Below are 12,537 nucleotides of genomic sequence, written 5' to 3' on the forward strand. Positions count from 1 at the left end.
CCGCGGAGGCCGCCGCCAGCTGCCCCGCCCCGCCCCGCCCCTCCAGCCCGCCGAGCTAGGCGCGCAGTGGGCTGCAAAGTTCCGTGGCGCGAGTCCGCAGAAGCAGCGTGCCGGCTCGGGTTCGGCTCGGCTCCACGCCGCTCCGGACCGCAGTGACTGCTGACCCGCGGCTCGGGCAGCGCGGACTGACCATACGCTTGGTTGCCCACCCGCCTGTGCCCGGCGCCCTGCGCGGATCTCGGTACCCAGCGCCTCGCGCCCCTGGCCGTCCGGGCTTCTCGCGCGCTCCCGCATTGGAGTCTATCTGCCGCCTCCTGCGCCTTCGCACTCTCGCTCTTCCTCCTGGGTTCCAATCGCTCTTGTCACCGCCATGGCTCCTGGTCCCACCCAGACGGGCCCGAGCTCGGGGCCCGGACTGCTGCCGCTGGCGCTGCCGGCGCCGGGAAAAGGGCCGCGGGCGGCAGCCACACGGCCCCTGCCTGGTCCGCGCCGCTCGCGGCGGTCCGTGGCCTGCGCGAGGACCAGGACTCCCACGGGTCCGCAGGGGACGCAGTCGCCGCTCTGGGCCCCAGCGCCCAGGACATGGTCGCTGTGCACATGCTCCGTCTCTATGAGAAGTACAGCAGGCAGGGCGCGCGTCCTGGAGGGGGCAACACGGTCCGCAGCTTCCGGGCCCGGATGGGTAAGTGAAGGGTGCCCCCGAGCCCCCCTCTCTTCCTCACTTACCTGTCCTCCCCACCCCTGCACCTCTCTCTTCTCCATTTTGGCTTGTTCATTCATTCTTTCACTAAGGATTCCCTAAAGGTTCACCATGCGGTGAACCGGCAGGTCACTAGGAGGCACCTAGCGGCATCGGTCTCCAGGTGCCCCTCACGTGCTGGTGACAGGCCACCCACAGGCAAGGCCTTAAGCACAGGGTGCAGATGGCACCTGGGAGACATCCTGTCACAGGGCAGGTGTGTGGGCATCAGTGGGTGAGGAGGGCAGGTGGACACGAGGCAGCCCTGGACCTTGGTCCCAAAGGTGCCCAGCCCAGGCAGTGGGCACAGCTTCCAACAGGGGCAGTTCGTGGTTTAGTGGCAGAGGAAGCAGTGTGGATGGCGGTGGGTGCACATGGACCCTTCGAAGGCTTCCAGGGACCAGACTGAAGTGTTCAGGCTGCAGGGATTTGAGGAGGGTCCAGAAGCTTGGGCAGGGGAGCACCCACCCCCCTCTCTTACCCTTGCCCCACCTTTCCCCCTTTCTCACACCTCGGGGGCCCTGGCCAGAGGCCAGCCCTGTGCCAGGAGAGTGCCTGGCCTCTAGCTCTGCAGCTGGCCGGGACTGGGCTGCCTGGCAGGGCCTGGGCAGACAGGAGGTGCGGCTTGTGTGGCAGGGTGGTGGGAAGACCCTGGTTGTCATGGTGACTCCTCATAGCTGCAGAATGCCTTTCCAGAAAATGTGGGTAGGGGTCTCTTGCAGTCCTGGGGGTTGGAGGCGGGAAGGCGGGAGTTCCTTCATCGGGAGAAAAACTCTTCGTCTGCAGGCTTCCCTCCTGAAGTGGAGGGGAATGAAACAGAGTTGGGGCCAGACAACCTGGAGTTGTGCTGCCCACTGGCTGTGTGACTGGGGGTAGTTTCCGTGGCCTCAGAGCCAAACGTGGGAGATTGGCCTCACCTAAGGGAACTGGGGAGCATCTGCTGCAGAGAGGGTTGGTCCCCCTGTCCCCCACTGAGCAGACTCTCCTGGCGGGTCCCTGGGCTCTGGCCCAATCAGCTCTAACTCCATCCTTCCCGGAACCTGCTATGTATCGCCTGGGGTCCATTTTTGGAGTAGCATTATTAAATTAACCACTTAAGAATTATTTGGCATGAACATGACCTTGGGTGAATCACTGCAGCTATGTGGACTGAGGGTACTCAGCTACAAAACGGACAGGGCGGACCAGTGCCGCCCCTGTAGTGCTGCAGGAAAGGGGAAATGGGGCAGAACCAGCAGATGGGAGTAATGGTTATATTGTTGGATTCCCACGTAGTTGACAGCGGTTCGAGTCCTGGACACAGCAACTTGAAACTCACCAGGTGCTTGTGCCCAAAATCCCGAGAGGAGAATGGAGGAGAAGGGATTGCAGCATGGCCGTCTGCCCGGGAGATGATTTCTCGCTTTTTCTCTCCCTGTCTCTCTCTGTTTCTCTCTCTGGCTCTCTGGCAGATGCAGGTGTGAGGCTGGCCAGCATGGGATGAGACCCCAAATGGGGGTGGCTTCTCTCTGGCCCTGGAGCACACCTGGTACCTGCAGGCTGCAGGGTCCCCGCTGCCTCCCTGGGCTGGCACCTCTCGTGACGTGTCTACGGCCGCATTACCAAGTATCTTGCAGCCTCCACGCAGCAGAGTTCAGGCTCCCAGCGCAGGCTGGAACCGGGATTGGTGTGGTCCACGCCCCAGTTCCATGATCTGGGCAAGGGGCTACGCTTGTCCATGACTCAGTGTTTTTCACTTCTAAAATAGGGCTAGCAGTAATCCCTTCCTTGGAGGCTTTGTAAAGAAATGGGCTGGGATGTCAAGTGCTTCGCCTGCTCTGGCACATGCAAGTGTCCAGTTACCAGCCCTTACTCTATTGCTCCGGCTCCGCCCCTCCACTGCTCCCCAAAGTGCCAGTGTTCCTTCTAAGTTCGCACCGGTGGAGTGAGCATTTGAGCCTGGCCCTAGGGGCTAAGGTTAGTCCACCCGCTCCCACAGGCTCCTATGGGACGACCTGTGTTCAAATCTAAGCTTTTCCGGGAACCAGCAGTTAGCGTTATGGCTATGTCGCTGGACTCCCACATAGTCGACCACGGTTCACGTCCCGGACCCGGTGGCTTAAAACTCACGCCGGATGCGTGTGCGTGCGTGCCCAAGATCCCGAGAGGAGAATGGAGGAGAAGGGATTGCGGCGTGACCATCCCCCCTGGGGGGTGATTTCTCGCTTTCTGTCTCTATGTCTCTCTCTGTCTGTCTGGCGAGCGCACGCACCCTATAGCGAAAATCTCTCCAAAAAAAAAAAATCTAAGCTTTTCCCCTACCACTGTGATTCTCGGCTTGCTGTCCTCCTCTCTAAAAGGAAATAATATATACCCATCTGTCCAAAATGCCAAAAGGCAAGTTCATGTCAGCTTCTCCTAGTACCTCATTCGGTGCCACGTGCTGTACACCTGAAAGACACAGACAGACATTGCCCTGCCCAGGACAGCCACAGCCTGGCAGGGTGGGTAGAAGCAAATGGAAGAATAGGCAGGGGACAGGTGGTATGTGGAGCCAGGGAGGCTCGGGGTGCTCCGTGGAAGACCCTAGGGCAGCACAGGCCCAGCAGGGCGGGCAGTGTGGGCCCAGCAGAGCGGCAATGGGAGGAACCGGTGCAGTCTTTGTAGCACGGGGCAGCCCCAGCTGACTCTGAAGGGCGGTTGGGGTTTAGCTGGTGCTGAAGTGAAACAGCACACCCTGTTCCCGGAACTGCAGGGAATCTGTTTTAATTGAGAAATAATGTGAGGAGAGTGGGCAGGTGGAGGTGGATAAGCAAGTTGCAGCCAGGCTGTTGAGACCTTTGAGAAGTACTAGTTGCCTGTATGCAGCGGGGCAGTATATAGTATGACTACCTGAAAGAGGGAGGGGGTGGGGGAGGGAGAGAGGGGAGAGAGGTTATGAAAGAAATGCATAGGGCCAGCAGGTGGCGTGGTGGCTAAGGCGCTGGATTCCCACATGGCCAACCTTGGTTGAGGCTGAGACCCTGTGCCTTGAAAATCACACTGGGCGGGTGTGCATGCATGCCCAAGATCCCAAGGAAAGAATAGAGGAGAAGAGACTGTGGTGTGGCCATCTTCCCTTGGAGGTGATTTCTCACTTCCCCTCTCTCTCTGTCTTTTGCTGCAGTGAGCACATGCACCCTATAACACAAAAAAAAAAAAAAAAAAGAAAAAGAAAAAAGGAAAGAAAGGAAAAGAAAAGAAGAAAGAGAGGCATGGTTACTGTGGAAAATCTGGAAATCTTTAAAAAACCACAGTAAAGAGCATAAATCATCCCCAATTATACAATCATACACCTAGCCAGAACCAGAGCTAATGCAGTGTTTTGGTAGACTCGTTCCGGCCCCAGATATGGAGTGTCTGTGTGTCTGTGTGTCTGTGTGTATACACACACGTATGTACACACATGCAGAATCTTTAACCCGCGCGCTTTGCCGTTGTTTTCCCGTGATGGGATTGCGTTGTCGGCACGCAGACGTCCTCATGGGAACTGACTTTCGTTCCTCGTTACACTGAACCATTCGTCTTGCCCTCTGGCCATTGGCATCTTCTCTCATGGACGTCGCCTCCTCATTCGCGCCTCTTGTCTGTCTCTTGCTGAGCTGCAGAGGTCCTCTATATAGGAAGGGCTTTAACCCTCCATGTCAAGGACGACGCGCTGCTGAAGCGTGGGTGCGATGCGGGGGCGACTTGTCCCTGGGATCACTGTGCAGCACGGGGACCGCCGCTCCCTTCCTTCCTTCCGCAGTGTCGGAACTTGTACTTTCAGATCTGCGTTCTCACTCTGGTCACCCTGAAATGGTTTCAGGGGCAGTGGATGAAGGGACAAACCTCCAGGTGGCTTGGATTCTGTTCCTATAGAACAGAACTTTCCAAGGGGCTGCTCTGGTCTGAACGTCGGCCCATAGGAACCATTGGGTGAGGAGACCCTTTTCCGCAGTCTGTCCCTGCTGTCCTCAGGAAGGAGGCTGAAGCCCAGCACGGGGGGTGGACCTGGTCAGGCTTCTGAGAACTGCAGAGACCTGTAGGACAGTCAGCATGTCTAAGTAAAGTTAGTCCTGTTTTCCCGGACAGTCAGAACTCAAAACTATCCAAATAATGACGTGTGCTTGCAAAACATGTGGCAATTCACAGCAGGTGGTCTTTGGAGCTCCTAGGGGAGCAGAGATCGTATGTGAGTGTTGGGGCTCAGGCAGAGCTGGGTAGCTGGGTACACACCCTGTCTCTACCTGTTACCAGCCATGAGGCGTTAGGCAAATTATCCCATCTCTGAAGCTCCAGCCTGTGGTCCGTAGAATGAGCGACCTGCCCGCTTCGCCCACCGTGAAGGTGATGGCTCATGCCCGAGGAGCACCAGCACAGGGCCGAGAGTGCGTGCTCCGGGCACAGGCTCCTGACCAGCACGTGGCGTTATTCCCATTTAGACATGAGAACACTGAGGCTCAAGGGGAGACTCAGCTGCCCAGGGTCTCCAGACAGATTTGCATCATCGGCTCCATCTTTCTGAAGAACGAGGCTCTCAGGGCTTGGCACAGATGCGGTTACTGCTCTCCAGAGCAGCAGGCCCAGAACCCTCGGTTGTCAATGCAGGAGGACAGACCCCAGGGCCTCTGTCCTTCTCTGCCCATGAAAGTGCATGGACCCCTTGTGTAGGCTTTGCCACAGAAGCCCCTGTTTTCAAGTGCCAGCTGCTACCTGGGCTTGTGCGGGGCTCCAGGGACTGAGTGAACAAAGCCAGCAAAGCCCCTGTCTTCTTGGTCTTATGTTTCGGGGAAAGACAAGTGCTAGACAAACAGGTACAGCGGGGTGTGAGGACGTGCTTTACAGACATCGCAGGAGTGGACAGGGGACCAAGGGGCCTTCTGCTGGGGACATCATGTGAGCAGAGACCGGGAGCAGGCCCAGGTGATTCCTGAGAGAAGAGCCATGAAGGTAGAAGGAATGGCCGAATAAGGGGAGCCGGGAGCCACACACGTGTAAGGACAAGACGGCCATGCCTGGGGCAGAGGGCCAGAGTGGGCAGGACAGGAGGGGAAGTCAGACAGGCAGGCAGGCCAGCTCAAGAAGGGCCCTGGTAAGGGGCTGTGCTAACTTGGCGGCATTGAAAAACTGAGATGGCAGCGACCTGTGACCGGAAACGCACCCAGCTCCCCGGGACCTCCTCGGGGCAGTGCTGTGCAGACACATGACGGGGCACTGCAGCGTGAGTTGTCACTGTTACCGTGCGTCTCCCACTAAACTGAGCTCCTCCAGGGCATCCCCGACCACCTCTGCTGGGACCCCAGCCCACCCAACATTTGTCTAGAGTAGGAGTTTTGCAAATGTTTACTAAGAAAGGGAGGAAGGATGGAAGAACGGAGGAAGGAGAGAAGGGCGGGAAGTACAGGAGGGTCTCTTCTCCCTACCAAGGAGGCATGAAGCTGGGTACCCGCACAGCTCATGGGTCTTTTCTGTGGGGCCTCTCCTTTGTGGCCTGGCTCCCCAAAGCTGGAGACTTCAGACAGATGCCCCTTCTCTTAGCCGCAGTCTGCAGCCCCCTGCACTGCATCACTCAGGTGCTTCTAGAAGGCGCTGGGGATGGAGGTGACCCACCCCAACCTTGGCGGTTCCCAGCAGGGAGGAGTGAGCACCCTCTGGCATGACTGCTGAGGCCCCTCCCCACCTGAATCTGTGAGCAGGGCTCTCGATCAGTTGAGACTTGGGCTAAGATAGGAAGCACACGTGCGCCGTGGGAACTAGGTCACGGCTCCGCGCGGGGACTGGGGAGCAGGAGGCGCTGGCTCTGTCAGCCATAGTCCTTTAGACCGAAATGGCGGGGAAGCACGTTTGGGAGATGTGCCTGGCACCTTACACGTGCTATCACAAACTCTCCTGAACCGTGTGAGAAGGCCATTCTGTAGTCCCTGTGAAGCAGATGAGGGAACCTCAGCGTGGTTGGTCCCCTGAGGACTGGAAGCTTGGCTTTGGGGGAGGTCTCGACCGTGGAAGGGTCAGTGCCGCATAGCTGGGGACTTTCACCCAGATGCTGCAGATCAAAGCCCCTGCATTAAGTAAGGCCTCAGCTCTGGGGGCTTCCCAGTGGGGTGCTGGTTAACAGGTTGGACTCAAGAGACTGACATTCCAGGCCATGTGGTCTGGGGAAGCCACGTGTCAATGTGCCTGGAGACCCGCCCTGCTTCCTGTGTGTGGAGCAGTGGAGGGGCCGTGATGCCTTCTCACCTTCTCACCTTCTCGTGGTTCGTCCTGAGGATATGACAGCCAGCATCTTAGAGTATGCCTGGGCCCAGCTGGCCTTTACTGTGCCCGCCACCAGCCTGCTGCTCCCTCGCTCCATGCCCAGTCCCACAAGAATATATGAAAATTCTATTGAGTTCTCCCTCCCAAGAGAAACAAGGAACATTGAACTGAAGATTTGGGTTAAAATACAAAACCGCAGCTGATCCTGTGGACACACGTGTCAGAGAGGTGGAATCCTGGCCGAAGCCTTGGGGAGCCCAGTGCCCCCCACACACCTCCTGGGCCGGGAGCTCTGTCCCTCTCCGATGTCTACCCAGCACAGGGACACCTGGTGGCAGGATGTCAGCGGGAAATAGAGTAGAGGGAGGAGCTGACCCAGTCTGCTGGTCTGCAGAGTCACAGGAGGCACCAGGAAAGACCCCGCTTCCCTCCTAGCCCAGAGAAGACTTGGCCACCCTAGAGAGCTCGTACTGCCAAGGCTGGGACCTTCCCAGAGCTGCAGAGCCAGGCGAGGGGCATTCTCAAGGCAAGCTGTGGGTGTGATGGTTGAGGGGTCCTGGTCCTTACCAGGTTCAGGCCGCCAAGAGCAGCCTGGACCTTGGAGATTGGGGACCTTGCGTGATCCTGACACTGCTCGCTGCAAAACAAGAACAGCAGGTGTCCAAATGGGTGGGCGCTTCCTTAGAAGCGTGTTCGGATTGCAATGGAAAGTGTGGACATCTACAGGTGTCACTCATTGGAAAGAATAGTCGCATTTAATATGAGTGCACTTAAGAATTGCATTTTAAAAACTGATTTCATAAAACAGAAATGTACAAATTCAAGAGGGGCTGCCCTGAGGCAGAGCTGGGACCCAACGCAACCCATCCCCAGCCGGCAATGGAGGTGTCCTGATGTTTACTGGTTTATTCATTGAGGGCCAGGCCGGTGCAGGGAGGAGAAACAGGAGCTTTAGGGTCTGATCCTGCAGGCCTGAGTGCCTACCCTGTGTGTTCTCTTTTAAAAAATTTTTTTGCAGTGGGATATTGATAATCTCCACCCTCTGTGATCCCAGTTCTTCACCAGTTCATTGAGCATCACAAAGGGCGCCCCCATCAGTTTAATGTGAGGGTAGCAGGGGATGAGGACCGCAAAGGCAGTGGCATTCCTCACCCCCTGGTGGCAGTGCCTGGTTGGTGGCCTCCTCCTCCAGCCCTGGGTGGGAGACCCCCTGGCATGGGACCTATCCAGGAAACCACCTAACAGGCTGTGGTCTGTCCTTCCCTCGCAGAAGTGGTCGACCAGAAGGCCATGTACTTCTTCAACCTGACTTCCATGCAGGACTCGGAAATGATCCTCACTGCCACCTTCCACTTCTACACCGAGCCGCCACGGTGGCCCCAGGTGCGTGAGGCGATGTGCAAGCCACCGCGGGCCAAGAATGCGTCCTGCCGCCTGCTGCCCCCTGGCCCGCCGGCCCGCCAGCACCTCCTGTTTCGGAGCCTCTCGCAGAACTCGGCCACGCAGGGGCTGCTCCGGGGGGCCATGACCCTGGTGCCTCCGCCACGCGGCCTGTGGCAGGCCAAGGACATCTCCGCGAGGGCCCGGGGGGACGGGGAGCTGCTCCTCTCTGCTCAGCTGGACTCTGGGGAGAAGGAGCTGGGGGTGCCCAAGCCCAGCCCCCGCGGACCCTACATCCTCATCTACGCCAACGACCTGGCCATCGCCGAGCCCAACAGCGTGGCCGTGACGCTGCAGCGGTACGACCCCTTCCCAGCTGGGGACCCGGAGCCCCGCGCAGCCCCCAACAGCTCAGCAGACCCTCGCGTGCGCAGGGCCGCGCAGGTCTCTGGCCCCCTCCTGGACAACGAGCTGCCGGGGCTGGACGAGAGGCCGGCTCACGCCCCCCACGCCCACCACTACCACAAGCACGAGCTCTGGCCCAGCCCCTTCCGGGCGCTGAAGCCGCGGCCCGGGCGCAAGGACCGCAGGAAGAAGGGCCAGGACACGTTCCTGGGCTCCTCGCAGGTGCTGGATTTCGACGAGAAGACGATGCAGAAAGCGCGGAGGAAGCAGTGGGACGAGCCCAGGGTGTGCTCCCGCAGGTACCTGAAGGTGGACTTCGCAGACATCGGCTGGAGCGAGTGGGTCCTCTCGCCCAAATCCTTCGACGCCTATTACTGCGCGGGCGCTTGCGAGTTCCCCATGCCCAAGGTAGGGTGTGCGCGAGTGGCACGAGCGAGCCGCGTGGTCTGTTTCTGACTCAGCCCTGCCCCACTGGCGAGGCCCTGTGACGACCGGCCTGTTTCTCATCTGCAGAAAGATCGTCCGAACAGCCCCATGAGTCCAGGCAGAGAAGAGGTAGGCAGAGGCCACGGGGGCAGCAGCGGGCGGCCAGGGCGGAAGCGGCCACAGGTGTCTTTGGTGGCGCTCTGCTTTTGAAGGTGCCCACTTGGTTGAATTGGAATTTCGTAATCAGAATATTTATTTTGAGAAGCAGGAGACCCCATCTCCTTAGAAGGGCATTCCCACATAGCAACTATCTGTAGCTACCCACAGTCACCTGGACAAGGTGGGTCCCAGAAGCCCCTCCTGGTGGAGGCCCTCGTATCTATTGCTGGCCTGATCCCCAAGGTGCAAGGTGCAGGTGTGTGTGACCAGGCTGTGGCAGCCTCTGTAGTTCCCCGGCGTGGGCTGCCTCCTCTCTCCAGCTTAGGTAGGGCCCCGGGGCGGTTGGCTGTCACTGCAGACGCGAGCACCAGGCCATGTCACCCATTGCTCTGGCCCTGGCTTTCCACACTCTCCTTCTGTCCAGGCTGGGCTGTGGCTCTCTCCGTCCAGCCCGCTGTGGCCTGTGCTGTGGCCACCTGGCTACCTGTCATTGGCCTGCGGCACCCACCACGCAGCCTCCTCCTGCTTAGCTACTCTGAATCCAGACAAGGCCTTTCCCTCCAAGAAAGGAATCATTGCATAAATCCAGTTCCAACAGAAATAAATCGGCCCACGAGGAAAGCCCAGACCCGGACCTGGGGCGGCAGGACCCTGTTTGGGAATTGGGGCTTCTCTTCAAAGCCAGGTGTGTACTGGGGTGGAGGGGCGAGCTGACGGTGTGTGGAAGGACTGAGCGCAGGTCTGGCAGATGCAGGCTCCCTGCAGGCTGACCGTATATGCTGACCGTAGCAACCCCGCTCCCTGCCTCTCCTCTCCAGGACGCCAGCAGTTGTCTCTGTCCGTCCGTGTCCCCTGCCTCCCCGCACAGGAGGGCCTCCCCAAATGCAGTGATAGTACGGCTCTGGCTGGTGCTTGGCTGCCGTGGGTGACCCGCTGTCTTCACTTTGTCATAGATGGGCGCAGTGTCCAGCCCTTTCTGGTGGAAGAGTCTTGTCAAGTCAGGATTTTTTTGTCTGGGGCTTATTTTTAATTCTGCTAGAGGGCAGGGAAAGTGAGACCGCACCTCCCTGGCGATGGTCATGACACAATCCTTTCTCCTCCTCGTGGGATGTTTTTAGGCACGCATGCATCCAACATGTTTCTCAAGCCCCCAAGATTCACTGTGTGAGGCGGACCATGTGGGATCCAGCCACCTTAACCGCCAGGCCACAGGCTAGCCCAGGCTGGTCGTTTTAACCTCAGCGTCTTCACCAGTAAAATGAAAGTTATGTCTACCCTGTAAAAATGATCGATTTCAGAGAGAGATAGGCACCCCCAACACGGCTCTCGTGCTGTGACTCACACCCACCTTCAGCCACCTGTGGTCATGGGCACACACCCTCAGGGGCACAGGGAGACTTCCCGAGCACGCACGCCCACATCCAGGGGCACGGGGATACCTCCGGACGTGAACCTGGGACCTTCTCGTGTGCCTGCGGCACGGTGGACAGTGGTTATCTCTGCACCACCATGGCTTGCCATATCCCATAAAACCAGGAAGATGACGAATGGGGTGTGCAGGTGAAGCCATACCTGACTCCATGAAGTCTTTCATGTCTGGGACATTGTCTCCAGCACACGCACACGCCAGGCCTCCCTGCGGGGATGGGAACACGGTCACGGGCAGCATGCCAGCACTCCCTGGCAGCCCTGGCGGCCCTGGGCGGCGGGCAGCTGGGGCTCAGCACCTCCCAGGCGGTTGCTCTGCCTGGCCACTCTTCAGGGATGTGTGGCACGCTTGCGCCCCCACGTGGCCATTGTCATGGAGGGGATGCAGCAGCCCTCCTGGAGGCAGGATGGATGGAAGGCCTGGGCTGCAGAGCACGCAGTCTGTAGCTAGCTCCAAGCACAACTGCGTCCAACCTTGGGGTCACGCCCCTTCCAGGCCGTCGCCTTCCCACAACCTAGGCGGAGGACGGCGGCGGGTGTGTAGACAGCAGGGGTGGGTGAGGGCCTTGCGCTGAGTAACCCTGCCCCTTCCTGCCTTGCAGGTCGTCCGCCCGTCCAACCACGCCACCATTCAGAGCATCGTCAGGGCCGTGGGTATCGTCCCCGGCATCCCAGAGCCCTGCTGCGTCCCCGACAAGATGAACTCCCTGGGGGTCCTTTTCCTGGATGAGAACCGGAACGTGGTCCTGAAAGTGTACCCCAACATGTCTGTGGAGACCTGTGCCTGTCGGTAAGGCCGCTGCAGGGTGGAAGGAGCCTCCACCCACCCAGCACCCAGCAGAGTGGGCTTGGAGCCAGTACTTGCCTCGGGCGAGCCTGCGATGCAGGGCACGGGTTTCAGGCATCCTCACTGGGCCCACGAGATTGCCTGCAGGGACGCCATTCTGGGGTCTCTCATTGCTAGGGACTGAGCCCCTCCGTGGCAGCCTGGGGCCCTGAGGGAATCCCTGGCCTGAAAGTTTACCCACCCTTTATACTCACTGCTCCGAAGGCACGAAAACCCAGCGTGCCACCGTGCCGGCCTCACGGATCATCGACTCCGGGCCCAGGAGGGTGACTATGCCAACCTGGGGACGGCCCCCTTCGGAAGGAGAGAAGCTCTTCTGTGTAAAGGCTCGGGTCCAGATACGTGGGCCGCACATGGACACGGGAGCACCAGGCCTACCTGATGTCTAAGTGGGCGTGTTCTTTCAAGGCCACTGCAGACGCTTTTATCCATACAGTATGCACGTATAGCCTTGCGGGTTTCCTTATCTTAATATAAATCTTATTTTAAAACAAAAACAAGGGCGTTGACACCATGGCCCCTGAAGGAGATAACCATGCTGATAAACGTGGGTCGTTTGTGTACTGAAATAACACATACAGTAACATGTTGGAGCACTAAAAATAACCAAGATTTTATATTTTTGTAAATTATACTTTCTATTCTGTAGAGTGTGTGTGTGTTACGTGTTTTTATGGAAAGCTAATAAATTAAAGGTATAACGGTATCTCAAGAAAAAGAATGTTACCCACTCCAAAGTATTACTCGATCCCCTCGGTGGGTAGGAACAAGATCTGATGGCTGCTAGGACACCCCCTCCCTTTAGGATCTGCAGAGGCCCCCAGACCATCTCGATGGTCTGAGTCTGTCCTAAGCCCCCAAGCCTTCCAGCGGCCTGCCCCACCCACTCTGTCCTGTG

General features: G+C 58.5%; 1 protein-coding gene across 1 annotated transcript in view; it reads left to right on the forward strand.

Moving 5' to 3' along the window:
* Positions 1 to 12,537, forward strand: part of GDF10 (growth differentiation factor 10) — a 43,582-nt gene extending 31,045 nt beyond the window's left edge. The window contains exons 9-11 of the mRNA XM_006147759.2: positions 250 to 682; positions 8,265 to 9,187; positions 11,395 to 12,537. Coding sequence (XP_006147821.1) covers positions 250 to 682; positions 8,265 to 9,187; positions 11,395 to 11,586 — 1,548 coding nt within the window. The 3' untranslated portion in view covers positions 11,587 to 12,537. The remainder of the gene's footprint in view (positions 1 to 249; positions 683 to 8,264; positions 9,188 to 11,394) is intronic.

The sequence above is a fragment of the Tupaia chinensis genome, unplaced genomic scaffold (genome assembly GCF_000334495.1).
Source record: "Tupaia chinensis unplaced genomic scaffold, TupChi_1.0 Scaffold000221_1, whole genome shotgun sequence".
Classification (NCBI taxonomy): Eukaryota; Metazoa; Chordata; class Mammalia; order Scandentia; family Tupaiidae; genus Tupaia; species Tupaia belangeri.